Source organism: Epinephelus lanceolatus, chromosome 5 (genome assembly GCF_041903045.1).
Source record: "Epinephelus lanceolatus isolate andai-2023 chromosome 5, ASM4190304v1, whole genome shotgun sequence".
Lineage (NCBI taxonomy): Eukaryota > Metazoa > Chordata > Actinopteri > Perciformes > Serranidae > Epinephelus > Epinephelus lanceolatus.
In genome coordinates, this window is record NC_135738.1 from 23840311 (window position 1) to 23867305 (window position 26995).

At 41.5% G+C, this 26995-nt stretch overlaps 1 protein-coding gene across 9 annotated transcripts in view; it reads right to left on the bottom strand.

Moving 5' to 3' along the window:
* mef2aa (myocyte enhancer factor 2aa) overlaps positions 1–26995 on the bottom strand; it is a 68782-nt gene that overhangs the window by 11932 nt on the left and 29855 nt on the right. For 5 of the 9 annotated variants that reach the window (XM_078167894.1, XM_078167896.1, XM_078167891.1 and 2 more), the window contains exons 3-5: positions 20798–21001; positions 2256–2387; positions 452–665 (exon numbers count right to left, since the gene is read on the bottom strand). In XM_078167894.1, the coding sequence (XP_078024020.1) occupies positions 452–665; positions 2256–2387; positions 20798–21001 (550 nt within the window). Of the gene's footprint in view, positions 1–451; positions 666–2053; positions 2189–2255; positions 2388–20797; positions 21002–26995 lie in introns of all 9 variants that reach the window. The other 4 variants (XM_078167890.1, XM_078167888.1, XM_078167895.1 and 1 more) reach the window with 1 other exon arrangement.

Below are 26995 nucleotides of genomic sequence, written 5' to 3' on the forward strand. Positions count from 1 at the left end.
CAAGCAACCACACATATTAACTGTAGTTCATCCAAAAAAAAGGAAAAAAAAAAAAAAAAAAAGAAATTCATAGTTTTACATCATATAACTTCCACAAAGTCCACATATTAGTAACTTCTGTTATTAAGTATGTTCATGTAATGAGGTTTTGAGGAGACAGTAGTTGTTTTTTAGCATTGGAGAGAACCAGGCTAGCTGTTTCTGCCTGCTTCTGTAATTTATGCTATGGTAGGCTAATGACCTCCTCATTGACCACTATTAGTTCTCACTAGAGTTGTAAAATTATTCTACAAACAAAGCATTTATGTCATCAGAATAATGAGAAAGATGATATAATCACACACAAATGCACACAAAGGGGCTTCAATCGTAAATAAAACCTGCTCTGAGTGGTCTGGATCATCCTCTGTGCACCACTCTGACTAATTAACTGTGGTTTTTGTTCACTAACCTGTACTGGTGGGCCTCTGGGGTCCTCCACTTGAACCCACATTCCTGTGCAGAGAGGCCTGTGGAGGGGACAGCATCCCACTGTCACTCAGAGAGGCCGTGGCTGCTGCCAGTGCCTGGCTGCCCAGAGTCCCTCCTGGCTGGTACATGGCATTGGGATTGGATACAGGCACTGCCACATGCATGGAGAAGTTCTGCTGAGGCAATGCTGTGGGCTACAAGAGGAAGACAAACACACACAGAGGTTTATACACAAACACACTCAAAACCCAAGGTCTGATGATGAGTCTGATGGGTCAGTGGTTGTCATGGCATCATTATCAGAGAGCTCCCCTTGAGGGTTTGCTTTCATAAACAAGGATACACTGTGTGTTTTCAACTCTGCCGCTGCTTTATAACAAAATATTTTAGGAAACATTTCTGCCCCACATCTGAGGGCTGCTGAGTGACACTATATAACCATCAAAGAAGATTATTGTCATTAATATCACACATAAAGAACACACACATTTTCAGTGCTACCGCAACACACACAGAAAACACAGAAAACAAAATAAACATGCACTCAGGTGATTCACTTCGGCATTGCAGCAGTCAGCACTACAGACATACTTTTGCCTTCTGAAACACCACGGTGTAACGTGTTTCTCGGCACAGCAGAGAGGGGTAGCGGGGATTCACAGCTACAAGAATCGTGACTCACTTGCATTTACCTATAAAGTGCTGACTGTGCAAAGCGCAAGTGAGAATGACAGGTGGCAGTGAGAACGTTTCATCATAGCATTATCCAGTGAGCCAGTCGGCTGTTATCATTAGTTTGTTAATGGCAAAGTGATGCTCGTCATGTCAGGGACATATAGAGAACGACTGCTTAGTATGCACTGTGTTCTTGCACAAGTCTAATATTGTCACGCATGATAAGATCACAAAAGATTTGTGGTGTTTTAGTGGGTGAGCCAGTGTGGTACTTGATGAAGGAGAGGGAGGATGCTAAATGATAGTGCAGTGTTAGTGTGCTCTGGGAACACTTTACTGCTGGAGCTGTTCAGGAGTAAGGGATATTTTATGCTAGAATGCACTGCGAGAGAGGTAACAGGAAGATTTAAAAGGAGGAACATGACATTATCAAGGAACTGTGAAATATTTAATTTGTTTTTGTTACATTATGGGGTAAAATCAGGTCTGAGATGGAAATAAACCTGCAGAACCTTATGATAAACACTCACCATGTGTGAGTATGTATGTTCTGTACACTCTGATGTTTAAATAGCTGCTGCTGCTTGATTAATGATAACATGACCATGATACTGGGGTGTTTTCTTTCCAGCAGAAGCATGCAACATTTCACCTGTTCACATGAAATGTGATCTTATCAGGGTGTGTCAAAATATCAGTTGCAGAACAAATCAACATAAGAAACAAATGCACACCCAGTGACGGGGGGGCATTAATCTTAAGATAGAGTAGTTCTGAAAGAAGTTGACAGAGGTTCTGGGGGGGGAGGGGGGAAGGTAACAAAAAGAGGAAAAAGTTAAATGAAAAAAGAGTGAAAATCCTTTTGTGCCACAAAGCCAAGCAAAAACGTTGCATTTACAGTACTTACGATTTTATGATTTCTCATCATATTATCAAACTCCTCATTAATTTTTTTATACTTTTCTTCTGTGTGAGGAGTGAGGACATATGAGGCATCGGGGTCCGGGCTATCACAACCTCTGTGTTCTTTCTTGTTTAGCGCCTGTAGTGAACATCAACATAAAGACAGAAATCAACACAAAACAGCAGGGGACAAAGGAAGTACTTACACCACAGCGCTTGTACATTAAATCACTCTCTTCGTTTAGTTTGCCGAAATGGTCGTCCATGAGGGGGCTGTGCCCAAAACAGTCATCAGGATCAGGACTAGCACAGTCATTATGGCCTTTGTTTCTCAATTTCTGAAAGGAAATTGCACAGTTGAGAAGAAACAGTATAGTAGTAGTGGTGTTACCTAATATATATACACTTCTCCTGGAAAATATAAATCAAACATGAACAAAAATAAACATCTACAGTACGATTGTCTTTCCTTTTTTTCTTTTGTTGCAGCACAAGAACAGCTGCTGCACAAATGCTAGGCTAAACTGTAGCTCAATACAAGGCTCTGTACCAAGGGGAAACTGAAATGTCACTCTGTATCCTTTCACCCTTCAGATGTGTTCAGAGAAACAAAATATTGTCCTCCTCCCTTTTTCTCTCTTTCTCTCTCCTTCACCCTCCTCCTCCCGGCCTCCATCCCTCTCCGTTCTTCCTCCTCTTGCTGCGAGTGTGTGTTTGCATTTTTCATTATGTTTCAGTTATCATAAGCCACCCAGCTGGAAGAAACCCCTGCATAAGACGATCCTACAGCAGCGCACTTTAAGACTGTCCCAGTCTGTAATTCAGTACGGTTGTCACTCGTGGGATCTTATCAAAGTTAATGCATGTGGGGGGAATAAAATGGATTATCAAATGTGGTCAAAGATGCCTATTTGAGTGTGAAATTGAGCAATTATTGTAAAAAGCAAAGTGCTCCTAAGTACATAGGGTGGTGTGTTGTGGTGTTATAAAGAGCCTATTCTAACTTTGTGGAAAAAAAACATGTCATACAACTAAATAAATAAATGCAACGCTTTGCTCTTTCGCTCACTTTCTTACAGGCTGTTCTCTGCTCCTCATTACAGCTCTGAATAGCGGTGTTAACAAGACTCGCTGACAGCATGTGACAGCATGTGATATCAAGGCAGCGTACATCAAAACATGATTTATGTGTGGCTCGCAAGGTTCCTCTATCAGACTACTGCAGGTCCACAGCAGCACCCTGCCCTGTCTGTGGGCTGCCTCGGAGGCCTCGTGTCTACAGGAAGGTCACTGACTCCTGTGGATGCAGGGGTCAGAGTGTGAGGCAGAGGAGAGGAACCTACACACACTAATGAGACCTTACTCTCTGTTTCTGGTCTTCATCACCTAAGAAAGTGGAAAATGTGTGTGTGTGTGTGTGTGTGTGTGTGTGTGTGTGTGTGTGTGTGTGTGTGTGTGCGAGAAAGAGAAAGAAAGAGAGACTTATGTGAGTGGGAGTGTGTGTAGTGCATATGTGCAGTATGTGTGTGGTGGTGGTGGTGGTGGGGGGGGGGGGGGGGGGGGGGGGGGTTCTACAGCTGCTACATCCTCTCACAGCGGTGTGACGGTACGTATAGGTCTGTGCAAGACAATGCGGCTAACCCAGCACTGCTCACCACAACCTCAGTGTAAGTTATATTTCCTAAAACCTGTGCTATGGCTTTATGAGAGTCCTGCATAATATCATTGCTCATTAGAACGAGATGATGCCAAATCCTGCGCTGCTCCACCTCGTCTCCATGCATGCACACAATTTGTGAGGGATGTAAATTTTGGGGGGCACGGGAACAATGTCGATCTCCAGCAGTGTGCGCAGAAATAAGGAAGTTCAGAAAAGCACCCACATCTCTTGAAACATAAGTGTCCGCAATGCCCAGAGGAGAGCAAGCGAGAGAGAGAGATAAGTCTTCTGGATAATGAATGGCCACCACTGTACCACAGATGCATTACTGTTTGGTGCGGTACAGAGCAGGGGCATTCTTCTCATTCTAAGAAAACGCCTTGCTGGTTCATTTCCTGTTTACTGAACGAACCCTCTCTAGTTAGGGTCCTGAAAGGCCTGTGTTTACTGGGGTTAAACTATGCACTTTCTCCACCAGTGAGCCCAAGATCTGATCTGAACCTGCAAATTTAGGTTCCAACCTGCTCATTATGGGAATAGCTTGGTCGGACTGGTCGCAAGATGGGCAGGGCTGCTCTACTTTCTACTTTCACAACAAGCCTGGCCAGCCTTCATTACACCGCACCCACTGGCCCAAGCCATTTAGGGAGGGGTTGCAGCAGCATAGTGGGTGAGCGGGAACCAGATAGCAGCAGACAAGGGCAGGCAGCAATCAGATCTGCTCCATGATACATTACACGAATCACTACAATACATATTATCCTTAAAAAGATGCACTGAAGGTGCCGCGTGTATGGATGCCATTTTGTGCGCAAGAGTTAATCATCTCTTGTAATGCATATAACATCTAAGGGCTAGGAAAGCATGGCTGTAATTCTTTGTTAAATGACTTGGCATGTTCTGGGTGTCCCACAGACGCTGCCCACAGCTCCCAGTAAATGGATCACTAAATCAGCACATGGCCAAACAGGTGTCCCTCTTCCAAACACCTGTCAAGACCTGGCTCCCCATGCTGGCCAATCAGACGCAGCCGCGCAGAGATATGGCCGTAGAAGGGACCACATGGAGCCCTGAAGGCCACCCGACCCCAGATCAACTTTGCTCTTACATGTCTATGCTGCAGACTGCTCCAGACACTACAGTGTTCTGACCTAGAAAAAGGGGGAAAACTTACTGAGATGATTAGGATGCAAAAAAGAAAAGATAACCCCTTTTTGCATTATGAATAGTTTTATAAAAGCAGTTTCAAATGTTGAATCAAGATGTGGGGTTTGAACTTGCGAAAGCAAAGTTGGCTGTATGTGAATAGAGCTGAGGTTGGGATTTTCAGTAGCATTTCTAATGAAAGATATAGGCTGTTTGTTGCACGAGGGGGGCCCGGAGAGAGTATGGACAAGGGAACTTGTGTAATCTATTCACAAGGTCCTGAGAGGCTCACAAAGATGAGTGGGAACAAGGCCAGCTGCTATTTTCTCACAGCAGTCCAAACCTGTATTGATAGAAATTTGGCTCTTCAAATAAAAATGAGACTCTGAGTGGCTGACGTCAAACCAACTGGGCACCATTGTCTGTGCTTGCATGTATGTGTGTCCATCAGTTCGCTTGTGTGATACTTGAACTTCTCTTAAAAAAGACATTTTCCATTGCAGGAGGCCTTGAGGCTTCCTCATCCTGAAGAAAACATCTATCCGTCATCTCCATCTGAGCCCTGACTATTAACCAGGCTGTAACCATGGGGAACATTCAGCACAGTAATTGCCTCTCCAGATTTGCAGTATATGCTCAGTAAAGAAGAGTATAGCACAGTGAAAGGTAACCTTGCATGCCATATAAAGATCAGATAAAGAGATCAATAGGACTTCTTTTTCAATGTACTTCTGCCCAGTTAATACCTTAAAAAATGCTGTGGAAATACATAAACATTTTTTGCTCGATTCTGGACTTCAGATTCACTTTTAAGCCTTATATTCACATTTTTATTGCAAAATGGAAGCAAACACTATTCCGTGGATTAAAAATAAAACCCAAACCGTTGCATAAGCCACCTACATCACCTGTTTTCTTGAGAAGCACTTTCAGTGAAATGGGCCCAAGCAACGTACTCCGCTGCTGCGAGTCTTGGAAAACAATTTCGCTCTGATGTTCTTCCTCTCTCTTGTGTCAAGAGAGCTTTCTGCATTTAACTTATTCATGTACTGTACAGTACTGTACGTGAATAGAAGGCAGGGTGAAAGGAGGAAGATAGTGGTTCGGCATAAAAGCTCAACTTCAAAATTGTGGGGGAGATGGCTGAAAGGAAAGGCATGAAGAGGCTGGTTCGTCCATTGTGCCTGAATCACAGCAGCTTTCACTATCGGTAGAGGACCACCTGACCTGTGACTGGTGCATCACTGCTCTGATTACAGGCCCCTCAACAGCAAGACAGTTTGTCATGTAATGGCGACAGCGGGAAATTACACAAAATGTTCCAAAAGTGGAGAACAACATGAATGTTTAATGCATGTCTTGTTTATCTCAGCCTGCCCCGAAAGTACACCGAGGCTATATTTTAACCGGTTGTTGTGCAGCGGCCTCCCCTCACCTCATTTCAGCCGGGTCTCCCAGCCTCTCGCCCTGTAGTGCTGTGAATTAGCCCTTGTGCCCGCCGCTACACTAAGCAAGGTAGCGTGCTAATCCTCATGACATCACCATTGTGTCCAGGCCGTTCCATCTAATGTGCTTATCAAAGGGCTTCTTTGAGTGTGAACGCACTAGGAAATCAGCATGGGAAGGCGGCTGATAGGAAGGCTTTTATCTGCTGAGGAATATTTCTGCTCTTATATAACATCTTAAGAGACTTTCACTACCATCATGTTCCTTTTCCCCCTGTGGTGCTGTAGTCTTCACTTGAGGGGAATAAAAGCCTCTTTTGGTTGGTCTGTAGTATGCCATAGCCCAGCACTAGGTTACTGTAATGCAGGAAGCCTTCTTCTTCTTCTTCCTCCCTCTCTCTCCATTTCCCACCGCATATTGTGAGTTGGGAGTGAGGGGTTATTACAGTAGATAAGGAGACCTCTGTAATGCCCAGACATATCTTGTTTAATCTCATGACCATTCCACATTACTGACTGATTTGAGGATATGAGGCTGGATTCATGTCCTTCCTGTGGCTCACTCCATTGTCTAGTTACACAGTAGACAGGAAGAGCAGCAGGAGGGGGCAACTCGACCGTCTGCTTTTTATTTTGACATTGTTGTCTTGTAGCTGTACATACATAGTGAGATTCAATCCCACCTGACACTACAATGACAAGGGACACACCGCTGTGAGCTCAAGTCGTGACCTATTAATCCAAAGTGAGTCATGCTTACTAAGTCTGAACCAGCGAGAGATACACATGAGAACAAACTAATTAGATCCCATACTGTATACTGCCAACGACTACCTGCATTCTACTAGAGTGCCAATTAAAAATAGCCCATCCACGTTACTGAATAAGAGGCAATTGCTGTGCAGTGAGCAGTCCCTTCAGAGCTTTCTGCTCTGAGACTGTGGTGAATGACTGATGTGACAAAGCTATTAGCCGCCACAGTGAGAGGGAACAGTCTCAATCAGCGGACTGCATATTTTCAGTATAGACAGGAGGGAATTAAACTACAAATTGAGGATAAAGGCAAACCAATGTCATCATTATCTACAGATTAAAAAGAATGAGAACACACAGTCTCTGTTCCCACTCCATACAAAGAAAAGGTGGCACACATTAAAAACTGATCAGAGGGAATTACAATCCATACAAAAACATTAACATACAGATTACTGAAAATCTTTCCGACCGTTTTTACTCCCTGTCTCCCGCTCTCTCTCTCTGGTCATTGAGTGGATCATTAGCTGTCAGGGCCCTTGAAACCATACCCCCAACCCTGAACTCCCATTCCTGCTCGCCTCTAAAATATTCATAAGGACAATTAGGAGTTCCGATAAGGCGAGTACGGAGGGCTGGGGGGCGTGCGGCAGAGAGGGCAGGATGTGCCAGCAGGACGTCTGTTCTGCAACACTCTATACCCAGACCACAGACCTGTCCTCATCAATCTGAGACACAGCAGCCTCCCTCTTTGCCCCCAGTCAGGCCAGGCAGTCAGGGGAAGGTGGCACAGTGCCAGCTAACCCCCAGCTCCCCGCCCCCCCCAATCCCAGCAGGCTTTGCTCTGTCCTCGCCCCTGGGCAGGAGGGGTTGGCCGCACAGCACGCACAGTGGGAGGAGGGGGGCACAAGGGCAAGCTGATTGTTGTACGAGCTAACTCACAGAAGCCGCTGTGCACGAAAAGCAAGGTCTCATTTCAGCCGCTCAGCCTGGAAGGTCATTGAAGAACACAGAGGGTGGACTCGCGGCTTGCGGTTGTAATGATCTTTAACATAACTAGTATCACTGTTGCACACTCAGTAACTAGATCAAACCAAATTAGGTCAGCTTAATGTCTGACCTGATTCATGTGGGTCATGCCACAGTTTATGGCAGGTATGTGATTTGAGCTCAGTGTGAGAAACTATTCGAACCCAATGTCATGTGCCATCCAACACGCTGCTACTGCAGAAAAGTAACACATCATGTCATTACTTTTCCGAATAGCACTGGGTTAATTAGCTTAAAGGGATAGTTCGGATATTTTCAAGTTGAGCTGATTGAGTTACTTATCAATCAGTACATGGCGGTTGGCACGCCCCCAGTTTAGAGAAGCAGACAGGAGTGCCGACACAGAAGCTCAGCAATGCATTGCTGTGGATAGGGGTTGGCAGCAAAATGTACCTAAAAAGTCCTCACTAAAAAGTCCTCACCAGTTTAAGTGCTATATTGAGAATATTTTAACAACTTTACCTTGCCATAAGACAGGTCTTTCCTTTGGCACTACATTTACTCAACCATAGGATTTCAGTATTCCTATGCATGAGCACAACTGTGCATTGTGTTGTATTAGGCCGCAGGTCTGTTTGGGTCAGGCTTTAGCGGTTTAATGAAGAAACAACAAATACCAGAAAACTAAAAAATAAGTGATTACGACAGCTACAATAAAAATGACATTCACTGTGGAGACAAGAGGATACCTTTACGAACCAGAGTATACAAAGGAAGTTTTGCAGAGGGAGACTGAACAGGCCAGAGGAGAGCGGTGCGTAGGAATACTTAAGTACTATGATTGAGAAAACGTAGTGCCAAAGGAAAGGGCTGTCCAACGACAGTAAAGCAGTGAAAATATTCTCAATATAGAGTCAACTTAGACTGAGTGGCTAAAATACATTTTGCTTGCAGGTTATGATGTAAGCAATGACAGCTGCAATACCTTTGTCTCCTTTATTGTAAGAAATTTTGAAGATGATTACCTTTACCTTAAACTTTGAAGTTATATTCACCATTGTTGTTTTGTTAATCGTGACAAGATAGGACGTTTGATAAGTATTATGCCTATGAAGAAATTAAACACAAAAATGAATATGTGATATGTGATATATCAACACTGATCAGACACAATCATAACATATAAAAAGTCGACTTCAATTATGTTGCACAACACATCAAAAATCTGAGAGCATTTTATTTGGAGAACAAAGAGAATAATTGTGTCTAATTTATGTGCAAGTCAACATTAAATGACTGCCAACATCAATTAGCAGGAAAACTATTTAAAAAAAAAAATACTGAGCAAATGCTTTAATCTGTTTTTTTCTCTGTTTATATGAAAACGAGCAATGCATTAAACATTTCTGTTGGAGCTGATGCATAAAGGAGAAGAAGCCCCTTTCTCTCCGGCTGAAGTACCTGCACATACAGTTGCAGACATTTTATGGGGCATTTAAAAAATTGATGAAACAAACAAGTAAAAACTTTGAGAGTCGGGTCAAACTTCTGCTTCAGTTTTTGCTCCGAAAATGACGTCCACCATGATGGCCACACCGTATCGAAATAAAAGGCTGATGACACATTAATCATTTTAGAATGAACAGATGTATTTGCAGAGAGGTTAAATATGCCTTAGGTTAAATTTGCTTTCACACCCATTACAAGGAGAAGCTAAATGGGTTCAAACGTCTTCCTTAAACTATCTGTGTCAGCTAAGTGCTGTTTCCAAGAAACTTTCCCTATAAGTTTGATATTTCACAAACACCCTCACATAACAAATTAGAAAAGAAAACACTCACAGAAAAATGTGTAATTCAGCTTTAAAAAAATACCTCGCATCTTTTTTCTTTGGTAAATAAACTGTAGTGTTGTTGAGAGAGGGAGCGTATCTAATTTTAGACCTTAAAATATTAACGCATTAGCGTCAGTGGAAACTAATGTTGAGAAGAAGCGCTATGGCTTGTGGTCTTTTGTTGTTGTGTCTCCTTTCATTACAAGCTCTCTCTCAGGGACCCTGAAATGAGACATACGTGATATAGTCAAGAGGGTGGGAAAAAAAAAAAAAAAAAAAAAAGGTCTGACGTCGATGAAGTACGACATGTGCTAAAAGCAAAAATCTCTTAGCAGTAACCTGGTAACAAGCATCATCACACACCGGAGAGCAGAGACATCATAAGACAATGAGATGTACCACACGATGGGGTTTAAAATGCACAGAAAACCAGACCTTGATAATGGAGTTAAGCCATTCAGCATTTCAAAGGATAACTGTTGAATAGCCCTGCAGAACAAAATCCCCATATATAAAGAGAGCTGTGATACTACTGGTAATCAAGTTTAATTCCAATAATCAAACTGCATTTTCATAAATTAAAGGTCATTACTCCGCCATCAGGTAACAATTACTGTGTGTGCCACAGCAGAGGACACATAATACAGAACAGTGTGTGATATACTCACATGAACATTACCACAACTGTTTCATTACACTCAGAAAACTACAAAAGAGGACTGGTGACCCTTTTTCACTAAAAGCCCAGAGGAAAAGGAGTCCTTGTCCTACAAAAAGGGGCACTTTGAAACCCAGCATGTTGCTCGAAACAGAACCATTAATACTGCTTCACTTGCTGTGGCAAGAGAAGACTTTTCAGACAACTCTAACCAGTCTACTCCATATGAGATGGCAATGTTAAGATGCTGTATGTCAAGAGGAGAGTAATGACAAATGAAATAACCGGGAGAGTTTACACCACCACGTGTTCCTAACTTTATAAAAAAGGCTGTAGTAAAGGAAGAACACACAGAATGTATAAAAGGAGAAGGTGATTTTTCTGCTTGCTACACAAGTGAAACCACATACTATAACTGTAAGTCACATTATCAGAGGTATTCCTGTCTCGAACAAAGACAACCCTTCTCTCTGTTTTCACTATAGCATTTGTGGGATATTTATTTTTAACTTGTCCTACTGCACTAGTCTGAAAATAGACGCTGGTGTTGTATGAACGGCCCGTGTGTTTGTTTTGACTAGCAACAAAAGTTAACTCTGGAGCTGACCCTGACTACAACGCAGGACCAGAGGTTAAATGGCTGCTCTCAGGTATACAAAACACTCCGTGCGCACAGGAAACAGGAAGTCAATTGTGTTTATATGAGGATATAATTTATGATAGGATTCCAGAAATACAAATTAATGGCTACCATCTTCTCCAGAGACAACGACATAGGGAATATAACTTCCAAATCACAAGGCAGCATCATAGAGAATGTAAATCTCCATTAACTTATTTAAAATACTCTTAAGGTATTACCATCATGCTTAATGTAATCTGCAATACTGTATGTGACCTACAGTCAAAATAAAAAATATAGAAAATCATTTTAATATCACTCCAATAAATCACAGGAGCCCAAAAGTGCACATACTTTTTTTCTGTAATATTAAAAATGGGCTGGCAGAAAAATTTCACATATATTGAAAAGCCCTGAAAAATCAACATCAACCCAATAAGTCTATGTCAACAGCGATGACATTTGATTTAGCTTAAAAAGGATTTCTCATCACTGCTGCTGTGAGCTCGATGGTGAAATACCAAAAAAAGGAGAATACAGTAATATGATGATGGCACAGCGGAGAGGAAGACTGGAGTAGATAAACAGTGGCGAAGAGCTGCAGGTGGATATTAAGTGTAATCGAATCGGCAGTGCAGTCACTGAACCAATGCATTCAATTAATGAAAACTTTTGAATTAGCTGGGTTTGTCTTAAATAGGCTGCGTTACACCTCCACCATGAGACGGACACCATCCACCACTCAGACGATAAGAAATCATGGATATTAACAACTAGAATAACCACTTGTCGAAAGTGTAATCTTCCCGAGATACAAAATCAGTAATTAACTTGCTTCTATGTTTCTAGAAATGGCAGCTCACTAGTTTTTAGAGTTAACGGAGAAATAAAACACCGAGAAAACAAGCACTCTTGTCTGAAGACCTGCAACACTAACAAGAAACTGAAAGAGAAAGAGTTAGTTAGTAAGAAAAGAGGGGGGGACGTGAACATTTGAAGTCCCTTCTTTTGTGTTCGCTGCACTGAAGATAAAAGCGCAGAACGAGGCGGTGCATCAGATTTACAGCCACAGGTCAGAAGTTACGGGAAGAAGGAAGAGAAAACCTAAACTCAGATGACATCCTACTCTAACTTTAATAGACTGAGCAGCAGCTTTGTTTAAAAATTTGCCCGTGAACATCAACACAAAGGTTCAATTCAATTCAATAGAACTTAATTTGTCCCAAAGGAAGTTCTTGTGCCAGAGAATGCTTCAAATTACAGTAACACTAAGTACAGTAACCACAATTTTAACTGTTCAAACCAGACAACCAGTGGGCTCCTTGGTGCCGGGGTCACTCACTGGGCCCAGTTTTAGAACAATAGAGAATTAAATATCTAAAAATATACAAGATAGAAGTGTTTTCAAGGAGCAGAAGCAAAAACCAGTGCACAATAGGGTAACAATAGGGCTACAATAAGACCAAGGGTTACTAAAAATGAACTAAAATGGTGGAAAAAACTAAAATGGTGGGGGAAAAACAGTTAATGTTATATTGAATAATATAACACTGAGAAGTAGTATTGCACATTGTGCTAGAAGAATATGCTGTCAGTGTCCTTTGTTTCAGCTCTCCTCCCTACAGAAGGTGGTTCCAGCAACAGGTATAGAGTTTGGTCTTTTCAGAGGAAAATGCTCTGTTGCAAAGGAAGTGATGTCGTTTATGATTCTGTCACCGGCAACGTCAGTTTCACTACAATAAACAAAGAGATCAGAAAATAGCAACAGGAGCAAAAGAACTGCCGCAGAGACAAAAAACTACTTGTGTCTGCACACATGGAGCCAGGATGCAACATCTTTAACAATACATGAAACCGCTTTAAGACTCCCAGCTTACACTGGTCTCATATGTAATTATCCATAGAGTTGAAACTGAACAACAACAGTGTACTTTCTGTACTCGTCCAGCCAATATCAAGAACATCCACTCAAGACATCTCCTGTAGCACGGTTAGCACAAACACTGAATCATGAAAATGTGATATATTCACTGGTGACCTCTTCAAATCTAATATTGTTTAATCAGGCTGTAACTCAGCGCACATATTGAACAAATTAAAAAACCTTTAAATCTTTCATCAAATCAAATTACATTAAAAGACGTGATACAACAACTGGAATAAAAGCACTGAACTCAAGACAAAGACTGCTATGTGGTTCAAAACTGCCACTAACTGCTCAGCCTAACAAGATTATCTGAATTATGATTCACCGCTATCAAAACCTGTCATAAATGTCCCACACAACACAGACTTTATCTAAGAATCAACAGTAATACATTTAACTATTTACAGTTATAACTGTAAATCAAAGTTATAACTTTTAACTCTAACAAATTATATACAGCATTATTGTTCAGCTAATGTACTGTAACTTGTACTGTGCAAGTTGTTGTTGATTTCCCAACACTTTTTCAATATATTATGAGATGTTTTAGTGACAACCTTTTGAATAAGTTTTTACCAATAGAACTTAAAGCTGCTGCAACTGTCATTATGTGTTTTAGCCCATTAACTTTGTATTACAGTAAGTACACTTTATATTACTGCTAACCATTTTCTAAAGCATGCTGTGGGGTTTTAGTCTGATGAAGATCATTTGCAAACAACATGTCTGCACTTACTTCTATTATTATTATTATTAGTAGTAGTAGTAGTAGTAGTTAGTTAGTTAGTTAGTTAGTTTTGTTTTGTCAGTTCCTTATTTTGTGGTATTTAGTTGCAAGAATGATAATAATTTAATAATTTGTAATTTGATAATAATTTTCCCTTTTTTTAACCAAAAACTTCAAAATTTTAACCAAATTTAATTTTTTTTTTTACTGATTTAAAACACTTACTATTAGCAGAAACATGTATTTCATATATGCAGTGGCCTACGCCCCTCAATACTGGTGGCACTGTGGTGTTCCTACAGTGTTATCTGTCTCGTAACCCTTAATGGGGCCCCCTGAAAGTCGTCAGTTTCTTGTTAAATTTACCTTTGAATCCAGAGCACTATGGAACTTATACCTTTAGAGGCTATAAGCTTCTGGCTCAAGGTCCAGCCGTTCAAGTTTTTTCATGTTTGAGATCCTTTTTTGGACCATATTGAAAATGAGCCTGGGCCCTTAGGAGTGGACTGTATGGACTAACGTGGACTACAGCTTAGATTGGGCCCAAAAAATCCAGCCTGACCCCATCTGAGCTGGTGCATGTTCTGTCCAAGCCCGGCCCGTCCCTTTAACTGTAATTATGTAATTATTCAAACCTGACTTTTTTTTTTTTTTTTTGAAGATTGGGCCGTTACAAGGTCCCTGTCTTTTTGCTGTCATATACCAGCATCGTGCTGCACTTGGTACACTCGACGCAGCCGACACACACGTTGTCACCGTCGACAACTAACTTAAAGCTGTCCCAAACCTCTGACTTTCCTTGAGACTGGGCCAATTTAAACTCTCCTGAGGCTATTTTTTTCCTGACATCTGAAGGCTCCATTTCGCTCGTTAGGCTTATGCGCAGCAGGTCAAGTGTGATGCGTGTGAAGGGAGGAACTCACATGTGCGCAGCCAGTGGCGCCCTTAAGGAGGGGGGCTGCGGCCCACGGGTTGGGTTCGGGCTCAGGCAGAGAATCTGAGCTCTATGGACTGAGGTCTCAAAACACATCCCCATGTAGGTTTATGAGCTTTGGTTCTTTGGTTTGGTCACACTGTTTGATTGAAAAAAAAACCCATATATATATATATATATATATATATATATATATATATATATATATATATATGGGTTAAAAAAAACCCATATATATAATAATATATATATATATATATATATTAGTTAAAAAAAACCCATATATATATATATATATATATATATATATGGGGTTTTTTTTTTCGTAAGTGCTGAGAATGTGTTCTATGTTAGTTTGGGAATAAGCTGGAGAAGAGGATGCATATGAAGAGATGTATATTTTCCATACTCTTTATTTTGCATTGTTATGATCCCCGACTCAATAAATATAATCAAACAAAAATGATCTTGAAAACACTACATGAAAAGGTTTTTAAAAAATGCTTAATTTGATAATTCAATTATAAATTGCAGAATACATTTGTTGTTGTACTGAGTCCCTTTTTTAATAAGTGCCGGCAGGAGTTCTCTTTTCAGGTGTAGTTGGTTCTACCATGTTTCAGTCTACTAAAGTCTGAAAAAATGGAAAGAAAACAAAAATCTAGTGCACAGCTGTGTTACGGCAGAGGGATTTTCATTTCAAACCTTCTCATGTGTTCAGAGCCATTGGCAGGTTTGCTAATATGAAACTGGACATTTACGTGTATTTACTTTCTTGTTTGTTTGAGTTGAGTCAATAATTCATTATTTTAAGGTTGACGCAGGCAGCTTTGAGAGACACAGAGCTGTATATGCAGTGTGTGTGTGTGTGTGTGTGTGTGTGTGTGTTTGCAAAAGTGACAGGAACAGAGAAATGTTTGGTGTGGTGGATTTGTGGCTGCAAACCGTTACTGCTGTAATTTTGACTCTGGTCAACTTATAATCAAGTCACGCAGTTGAACATGTTCTCAATATTATGTCATGTTTAACCTTTGTATTTTTATGATAGTACGTCTGACAACTGTAGAATTTTCTTAACTATATAAAATGTATTAGTCTAAAAAACGACTTTATGTGTCTATTTTGCCAAATGTACTAAATACAGTAACTTTTCACTGCTTAATTTAAAAACCTAAACCAGTTTTGGCAGATATCTTTATTATGAAAAAAATTAATTATTATTATTGCACCAATATGTTGTAAAATTTGACACTAAATGTGCTTTATTGCCGTCATATTTACACAGCTGCTGTAATGCTGTCTATTGCATTAGAGAACATGGTATAAGTGACAGTTTCCCTGTGTGCCAGCCAGAGTCTCATTTAACTGTCCTGTTATGTATTTGTGCCACAATTATAAATACACACTCAGGACAATCTGCCTCTGCTTCTCAGAGTCGTCAGCGTGCTTTGATATTCCAGGATTTAAGCTTACTGTTAAAACAAACACACAAACAAGCCGCGTGCCACACTATCCTCGACAGAATTTGGAGTTGAAAGAGTACTGATCTGCTAAATATTTGCACGGCTGACGCTTGTCTCTCGTGGGAATATCCGATCAGAAAATCTGCTGATGGAGAATCAGACGCATTATTTAAAATGCAAATTGTGTTTTTGTTCATGTAAAGTTGATGCATCACAATGGGAATGCCAACAGAAAAAAGCAAATACAGTGGAAATGAAGTCATGATCACACATTCAGAACCACTTAAAAAAAAAGACTTTGTTAACCAGTTAGTTGCAGAAATGTGAAGAAATATCACCTTCTGATTTCTGACCTGAACTTTTAGGAGCCAAACTGGATGTATGAATAAAAAAAAAGTAAAAACACAACAATAAAATGGCAGCTATAAAATTCTGTTTTTGAGGAAATTTGTGATAAAGCAAGAGCCCTCTTTGAGTAAAATGAAATTCCATTATTCTCTTGCTCTAATCAAATAAAGCATCCTACTTATTCCGTTTTGGACAGTTCTCTGTTCATTTCTTCTTCTCATGCTCTTTCATCTCTCTTCCTACCCCCACTGCACCCACTCCCCAGCCTCCATTTCCAGTGAGCCACCAGAAGGAGGATAATTGATCAATCATGCTAATTGAAGAGTCTGGACAGCTAGCCCACCATAGCAGATGTGCCAATTTGCATTCATTAAGATAGAAATGAGTCTTAATCACTGCTCAGGCTTTGATTGACAACATAAACATCCCCTGTCTGAAACTTCTGGTGCCCATTCAGCCCAAAGCACTGTAAGAGGGTTCATTCCATAACTGGTAATAAAATTTATTCTTTTTTTGTCAGCTGTAAGCTGCTGAAAATGCACTTTTACAGTACTGTGGCTTAATGCGTGTACTGTCTCCACCGGTAAAAATAAAATACAACACAGACTGTGGCACATGATGACAAATTGAACCCTCAGTGATGATGATTGTGTAGATGTAGCCACTGTAAAATCTGCAAAGGCCAGTCGTGAAATTCACAGTCAAAACAGATTCAGATGAAAACACACGGCTTGACATTCAGCAACGGTCAGAATTTACATATCTTATTGTTTCGATTAATACGGCTCCGCTTTATAACAACAGCTGATAGATCATGAGATAAAATGCGATGGAAATTACCTGATCATTTTATGCCCGTTTCCTCTGACTGCAGTGGTCTTGTGATAAATAGAGAGGGAATTGTCTGTTTTTCCTAAAGTCACATTAACAATGGCCGCCCCTCTTTATTATGAGGAAGATAAGCAGAATTTCCCTATGAATGGTCTTAGGTTGTTTACTTTCACAAATCATCAGGGTAAAAAAAGAGCAGTGAAAAGTCAGGGCTTTGCATATGGTGCAGTCCAGTTATTTGCAAATACGAGGCGGTGGTATTTGCTTCTCAAATTGGGTTAAAGCCTGTTCACAGTCCTGGTTGTATACAATTACAATTAAGTGTTGACTTAATGCCTGCAAACCTGATTAATCCTAATCTATACCATATACCTTAACGGTAATGAATTGCTCAAAGAGGGGACGGATAAATGCCAAATGATGCCTGTGAAGTTACTATCTGATTTCAAGGCTTCTCCAGCAGACACAGTGATCTTTCTGTGTGCTGGGGAATGGTGTGAGGTTATAGCGGAGCATGAGCGAAATCTCATTAGCTCCACTAGCGGAGAGGGGAGGAAGAGTAAATATTATTAGATTAATCTAATGACTAACGGCAGCATTTGGATTTGTGGCATAAACAGAATTCAATAAGAAACACAATAGGGACAACACCATGAAACCTTCGGCCGTGGACGCTCAGCTCGGTTCACAATACCACATTTATTTCCAAGGAGTTATTACTAGATGTTGATGAGTGTGATCTTGAGATTGGAGTGTGCTACGATTCTGCGTTACAAAAGAATAAAAATAAGGCAAATGTGACCCTCAAAAGACTATTTTTTTTACTCTAAGTGGGAACCAGATCACCTTCAATTGAGAGGGCAGATTTTGCTTTATATTACAGGCAAATTTATTATATGATTTCTTGACTAAATAAATATGAACATCTCACAAAAGTCAAACAATGATATTCCACCTTAACAATGCTTACAAATGTCTAAATAATGACACACAGGTGAGCACATAAAAAGAGAGATTTCATACAACAGTTCACCTGTCGCCTGGAGTGTTGGTAAGGTTAAGACCATCAACACATGCAGACACAAACAAACACACACACACCAACACACACAACACTGAGCCTACTGCTCCGCTTTGGACTGCGAGCCAAGTTTGAGACAAAGTCCATAGCCCTCCACTGGGTTATCAAACTGTGGCCCAGGCATGCATCCATCTGTGGAAAACATGGAGACTGTTCTCCCACACTGCACAGCTCAGCCTTTATCTACAGATGGTACTACTGAGCAAGAATGTGACCTTTGATTTAGTTTCTCACACGGAACGAGCTTCCCAATGAAAAGCGGGAGAGGGTTTTTCTGGCCCCCCAAACTGGACAAATGAGCACATGGTTGTTTGCACGGCAAAGATTGGTTTAACGCAATTTAAAACATTTAGATAAGTGTCCTGTGTAAGTGTCCTCATGTGAGGCCCATTTCACTAGATAAATGGGGGAGGAGTGGATTCTTCCCATCAATACAAAGGCATCAGCTCCTGCATGTAGTTTACAAGGAGCTGTGCAGCAAGACTGAAAAAAGGCTTGCAGAAAGAGGCAGTAAGGAAAACAGTCTGCCTAAAATATGATCAAATCATAGCACTCGCAGATTATCACCACCTCCGACACCGGCTCTTTGGCCAAGTGAATAGTGGGGTTGTGTGGTGATGCTGTGAAGTGGACTGGGTTGGTTACTTCTGCTCTGCTTCCTCACTTCTGAACCTTGACCGTGTAGCCAGCAGGCAGAGGGAGGTTTGTGCATATCTGCAAAGATGCTGGCCGAGTGAGCGGGGACAACAGTGGCTTGTTCTCGCCTTTTGTGCAGCGGGGCAGCTTCCTTGAGAGTAGCCAGAAGGGCTAAGTGGGGAATCAGCATGGGATCAGCACTGGTGCTATATTATCCTCTATGTACATTCTAATTACACCCTGCTGTCAGCGTAAACATACACAAGCAGGGCGCAGATATGTGCGATATACAAGGGAATGACCCAGCTGATAGGCAGTGAATAACCCCATAATGATTGTGAGTGTAAGATGTTGTTGCGTTGAGCCCGCTTCAAGAGTCAAGGCAAAAACAAATTTGTGGTCACTGTTACATAAGTAAGGAATGTGTCCATGTATTTTTTATGCAGGTGAGCCCCTGCTCTGCTCTGAGGGCCCCTGATGGAAGAGTGACTGCATGAGTCTACTGGATGCCAGAGCACTCTTCTGCAGCTCTGCCAAGCAGGTAATTCACAAGCAGCAGCAGCATGAATAAAAGATAATGGGCCACAGCTGACTCCTTTATGCTGCATGTAATTTCACTAATTCCTCCAAGTGAAAGTCTTTTCCAAAGCTAGGATTCTTGAAATTTTTCAATCTCACCCATCTTAAACCCTTGATGTCTTTTAATTGGGCATTGGTAATAAAAAAAAAAAACGCTGTATGTTTTAGTGGGCAGGTGGCAGTAAAAACACCAGAGCATTGCAACGCAGCAGTCTGCATTGTCTTATAAAAAGTATCTCGGAGCAGAAAACACTAATCTAAGTCTATTTCAAATGAGAGCTATAAAAATGAATGGGCAACTTTATATTAGCACTATCAGGGTTTCATCAATAGGCATTAACATACATTGTATATGCTTTCATTTAGTCAAAATGAAGACACCAGCCTCTTAAAGCAGATCTTGAATAAGCCGAGAAACCACACGTGTTCCAATGAAAGATGTTTGGAACAGGATGTATCCCTAATCATTCTCATTTACTTTGGCTTTTAGGCTTTTGGCTGACAGTTTTGTATGCTGGCATAACAAGTGGCTTACTCTTCCGCCCGTCGCCGGGCATGCAGGAGCTGCCAGGAAACCCAAGTGCTTGTTGAGTTTTATAGAGCAGTATGGAATGTACTAAACACTGTATTTTCACTGCCGCAATCGCCAAGCTGATGGTCTGTGATGAGGAGTAACCAGAGAACCGAGGCCTACAGGTACAATATCTATGGGAAACAGGGTCAGAAATGGTGGTCAGCGGCTACTGTGTGCATGCGTGTGCAGAGATAGGTTTTCCACGTCAGTTGATGGGCACAAGAGACGCTGAACTTATCAGGGAGTGCAGACCTCCTGTGTCCTATCTGAATGGTGACTGTGAGGAAACTGTTACTTGTTCCTCACTGTTGTTTGTCTAAAACATTATCCTTGGAGCACTTACAGAGCGTCTAAGCCTACACTTTCAGAATATAGTTTATAGCTTGAATCTAGGACTGACATAATAAATTACATATTGTAAACCTGAACATATGTTTTGTATAAATCAAAAAGATGAAAAAACATGAAAAAGCACGACGTGAAAGAAGTTTTTTTTTTTTACCCCCCCTGACACAAAGTACGAAGGCGACGCTCACTCACCTCTACAATGTCAGAGTTGGTTCTGCTCTCATGGGGCTCGTTGTACTCTGTGTATTTCAGCAGCACTTTGTCCATGTCCGTGCTGGCATACTGGAACAGTTTGTTAGAGCTGTTGAAAATGATGAGGGCTATCTCACAGTCACATAGTACGCTCAGCTCATAGGCCTTTTTCATCAGTCCAAACTTCCTCTTTGTGAAGGTAACCTGAGGAGCACACAGAAAAACAAAACCATCCATTACAGAGGGAAACGCTTTCTGTAAATTAAAAAGGGGGATCACAGTCAAGTGGGCAAAACTGAAATTTGTACATCTGCGTGTAATTTGCACAAGTGTAAATGTTGATTTAGGATTCTTGTTGCAACAGATGGTGGTAGTTTATTTCTCCGACTCTGTGTTTATTGGACAATTGTCAGTGGTGGGAGAAGTATTTACATCTTTTATTTAACTAAAAGTAGCAATACCACAGAGTAAAAGTACTTAATTACAGGTAAAAGTCCTGAAATTTGTGACAGTGAAAAAATAAAAAACTTAGCAAAAAGTAGCATGAAATGGTAAGACTCAAATTACAGGTACCAAAAAAAATGTCTCAGTAATGACTTCTGCTAAGTTTTAAAAGATATGCACTGCAGGCTAACCCATAAAAATATCAGTATTAAGAATCTCATTATATTACAACAATGTTACAGTAACCAAGGTGACAGATAACTAGATCAGCCCTCCTTTAGGAATGATTGCAATGACATAGTACACGTCTGAAATGTCTAGTTATCAGGACAGAGGTCAGGGTTAGAGGCACGAGTCAGCGAGCTGAGTCAGAGCTTTGGCAACAACAGGGGTCCATACATTACTGTAGCCCCTGACTCCATATACGGAAAGCTATCTCTGTAGTGCAGCATAAGCCTTGTAACATGAGCCCTCAGATGGGACTTCGGGTCATACATCACTCCGATGGTAACGCAACTCTCTCTCTGCAAAGTGACTTTATGTCCTGTATCTCTGCAACTCTGTCTCTGTGGTCGCCTCAGACCCACGCACACATGTCATTATGTTACACCACCTCTTTACAGTACGCTACAGTAATTTCTCAAGCTAAAAACACCGCTCACAAGGAGGGCGGATATAAATGCAGCTGTTTGCTACTTTGGTTTTGTAGTGGTTGTTTGCAGAAAATAGTTTTTCAAATCTGTTTTGAAATCATGGCTCCAGATTTATGTTTTTCTCCAGTGCGTGTGTCCTGTCAAACGCATATTATACAGCGTGGCTTGTGATCGTGCTAGTGAAAGCGGTGCTCGGAGCCACAGAGGAGTGCATGTGTCTGTATTCTCCATCAGTTTCACTGACCTACTAAGAGAGGAGTTGAGCAGATGAGCTGGCTTTGTTCAACTTTAATTGGTCACAGCTTGCGGCTATACCCTCATTTTAACTGGTATAATGCAGTATAATCCAATGTGTTGCATAGTGTCTGTGTAACGCTCAGGCTGTGGGGTCACTCCAACTGTGATAAATGAATTTCAAATCTTCCACACTACAGGTAATTACACTCGACCATTATTCCCGCTCTAGACATGGAGGAGCCTGTCCTTGTGTCATTTTCTATTCAATGCACCGATGTCAGTCGAGCTCATATGACAAGCCAAATTCTAAAATGACAATTCTTGAAATGACAAGGTTTAAATACAGGCTGAATCAAATGACATGTTGCCTTGCAAATCCCAGACACATAAAGCCTTTGAGTGAGTTTGGTGACAGAAAAAAAACCATTGTGTGGTTTTGTCATTCTGATGATGTTCTCAAGGTGGATCACTGCATGGCGGCAGATTGAGGCGATGTGATGTGAACAGTCTCAGGTCTGTTTTCTACCCACTTAGAGCACCTGCAGCTCTAAACGACTTGATACTAGTCTTCTCTGACTGAACACAGGGGCTGCACCCGCTCGTTTGCCTGCTTCCATATTTGTTTGTTCGCCTAACCAGCTGGAAAGCAGCGACTGTCATGTGGGAAAATGATTAACAAATTGTATGCTCTTTAGCAGATGAATGCGGCTGTTAAGCCATGGAGATGTCACCTTTCAGCAGGAAGCCCAGGATGAGACGCTGAGCGAGGACTTTGTTCCACCTGGATGCATGGCAGAGTGCTGAGTGCAGGGCTGCTGACCCAGGCACCGCTTCATCTCAACCTCAGCAGCAGCAGCAGCAGCAGCAGCAGCAGCACTGGGACTTGGTCCTTGCCCCAGCCCCAAACACAGCACCTTTACAAAAGCCAGCTGCTGCTCACACTGCCATTAAAGGTGACGACCGCATTACTCTTCGCAGTTACCTTTAATGGGGAAAGACGGAGGCTGTTTTGTGCAGTTTGCCCTGTTTTTCTCCTTTTGTTAGAGTGTGTCCAGCTTAACGTGATAAGTTGTGACACAAAACAGCTGTGAGCATAAAGACCAGCATACACAAATATAACCTCCATACACCCACATCTTCTCTGGGGTGACTGGTGAGACAGTGGAAAACCACAGACATCCTTGAGGTCAAGTGGGAGGTTCACTGGCGGAGCTTTCCTATGGTTCACCAAGTCAAAGACACCCACAAAGACACTCAATGTGGTTTTAAAAATTCAAGTCTCTCCTATAGTAAGATGTGGTACACATGTAGTCTAGCTCCCTGACTAATTCATGTAATTCACAATGACAGGATTAGCCTCAGTGTTGTAAGGCTGTGTTGTTTGTGAAATCAAATGTCAGGGCAAAAGGGGGGGGGGACATTTAAACTTCTAATAAACTGGAGTGATTCCAACTTTCTCTGCTTTTGATAAGGTCATTACAACAGCTCACACAATACCAGACAGATTGGCGAGTATACTAGAATTTCATTTAGACTGTGCCAGGTTGAAAACCCTGACCTTTTAAGAAGCTCTCACAATGTCAAGATGAGGTCTGAATTCACACTTTCTGCATTTCAAACTTCTTCCCTTGTGCCCAACCACCATTACCTGTTTGTTTTTTTCTTTTAAATGAGCTTTAACTGAGCTCAGTAATTCAGTCCTTGTTTGCATGCTTTTAGACTTTGGGTATGAGTTTTGCATGCAAGCTAAAAAGCTCTCTAAAAGTATTTTAAGGTGCACTATGCAAGAAGTTTCTGTAAAATCATATTGGTCAAAATCACAGGGTGGTGCTGCAGCAGAGAAAAGTGCTGTAAGATACACTATTTGCCGATATAAAATTGTGCAGCAGTTACAGATGGAAATCTTCATTCACAGGAACTGACAAAATAATACTCAAGGGAAAAAAACAAAAATTCAGATAAATGGCAACAAGCGAATTTTACCTTCTGGAGAAACAGGGCTCACTAGGACTGTACTGAATGGGGTTTTTTATATTCGAAGCTCCAGTTAAGGTGTGAAGCTTTAAACATCTCCACCTCTCCAAAAAATGCTTGTCAAGTCAAGTCAAGTAGTCAAAGCACATTTCATGCGACAAGCAGAAAATCAATGTGCTTAAGACACATCATACATGACAAACATAAAGTATCATATAAGATGATAAAGTATTACATATATAAAAACAAGCAAGACATGATAAAGACAAAATAAGAAGGTATTATTATCATTATTAAAAAAGGGGAGACAAAGACAATAATAATACTAATTCCTAAAAAAAAAACCCACTTAAAAACCAAACTTGCAAAAAAAGATATGTGTACAGGTTCATCTTTTCTTTTTCTTTTTTTTTTTAAATTAAATCAGCTTTCTTTAAACAAAAAAAAAATGTAATTTATGGTTCCGTTAGATTGCTGCTAGACCACCTGGTAAACACAGGTGTAAACCTCCCTTTGTGTGCAGCAAGTGGGAGAGCAAACGTTTTTTTGACCACAGTGAAAATGTTGTTTTCAAAAGGCTAAACGGCAACAAATTGGATTGAAGCAGAATATGTTGTTAGATAAAAGAGTAAATTTTGGAAATGATTACATCAATCTTTATTCAATGAATTCTGACTTTTCAAATTCAAAATTCTCTGGAGTTCTGTAAAATGATCACACAAGCCAGAAACAACCCTACGCAACCACCACTGATATCCAATGTTACAAATAGTAATATTAGTAACAGAATATTGGTGTAGCCTAAAGTTTATCTGCAACTGTGTGGAAATACCGGGTTTAATCAGAATAAACAGACACGCACACAAAAATAAAGAATGTTGATTTCTCACAATAACTGGGTGGGCCAAATGCAACCATCTATCTATGTGTAAAATTCCTGACATCTGAAATCTATAGCATGAGCATATGTGCCTGTCACCCATGCTTGTACTGCAATATTTGTTTTGGTTTTATCCTTTCCATCCTCCACAAGGCCAGACTCTGCCACAGAAAGCTGTATAGTATATAAGAACATATGCTACAACAAACCCCAGCACACACATCCACACAGAGTTGATGTGTCAATCAAAAGGTCTATCAATGTCTGTCCGCAGGCAGAGGTGCCAAGATGACAAACAAGACATCTGGGACTCAGAGTGCAGCTGTGACTGGGGCATGGCAGGAGATGCCTGAGTCACTAACACCTTCAGAGGGGTGACGAGCTAGAGGCCTTATTAGAACCTCATGTCACCTCTGATGGCCCCCATGGCAGACATGAGAGCGGGCTTGAGAGTCAGAGAGGTCTGGCACCAGCTGGCAGAGTGACCCGGGCCCTGTGGCTGCTGCCCTGGCTATGCGGTGCCAGAGTGTACGGGCCTGGGAGACAGGCCAGGGCCACCACGACTGTCTGCCTGGATCAGCTCTCGCTGGGAGAGAGGACAGCCCCAGGATCCCCATGTGGACAACTGAGGGCACAAAGGCCTCATCTACTGGGTGGGATTGACCTTGAAACCTACAGTAGCCTTGACTGATCCTGTTTAGCGGGGAGGATGACATGCTAGTTAACTAAACGTAAGCAGGTTTCCTAGATTTATCTCTTATCGACAACCAGGATGACTGGAAGAGAGACAGGATGCTGTGTTTATAGGTAATTCAGCATCATCTGTGAGCATTTTATGATGCACCACATGGTGCGATCACCATCTCTTGACTTCATGTTTTGCTGCTTCAGCACAGTTTTATGGAAACGACATATCATCTTGAACAATGATAATATATGCGCTGGCTGTCACATTTAACAGTGTCCCTCTGTTCCGTCCATGGTCTATCAACATGCTCTTTACCTGTCAAAAAAATAATGACGACCGCTCAGAACTTCAGGAATGGGTGAAGGCTGAAATATGGGAGGTGTGCGCTGTATTGCTCCCTGGAGAGGAAAGCGAGAGAGCAAGAGAGAGAGCTGCTCTGTGCCTACAGGCATCTGAAGTGCCAGAGCACAATCCAAAATGAGCCACAGCAAGGGCAGGCAACCCTCCACCCAGCAGCAAAATCATCAAACTTTTAATGACTTGGGCAATTACCCCCAGTGAGCCTGCTTAATGGCATCCATAGGACGTCACTAGACACTGCTCACTAGGCTACACCAGCCTATTCCCTACACTAACTTACAAGACTAATGTGTACCCTCCTTTCTCCACCATCATCCCCCCCCGCAGATCCACGCACACCATGACAGCTGCTCTGAGAAGTAGGTGAAAGACCCTGAAAATGCTCATTGAGTGCCATCGGCTCTGCTGTTGTTATTGTGTGCGGTTCATGAGTTCCAAACCTGCCAAGTCGAAACACAACAGATACTCCTCTCTTTTTCCGGGCCAAATTTCAGCAGCCCATATGATTCCACTGTAAGGCACTGTATGTGTGATAGAAAGAGAGAGAGATGTGAATGTTGGATAATAGTGTATAATAAATGTGTGTGTGTCTGTCTGTGACTCAATCTGTAATAATTGCAGTGAATACTGTAAATGAGGAGAATCAAGCAGGGCGGCGCTGTTGTATGGTTGTTATCTCGCATTCATTTGCAATCAGCGTGTCAGTCTGGCTGATGACTGCGCTGCTGTGTTGTAGGACCATCACTTATGCAGGGGAATGGCTCAGGAACTGGCTCTTCACCATCCTACAGTATGCATGACAGGACCTCTGCTGCCTTCATGTCTCATCCTGTACACCTCCGCAAGGCCAGGCAGCAGAGACACACACACACACAGCTGGACAAAAACGTACACACGCCGCATGCAACGACTAAACAATACTTTAATTATTATTATTAATTTAATACTTTATCTTATCTTTG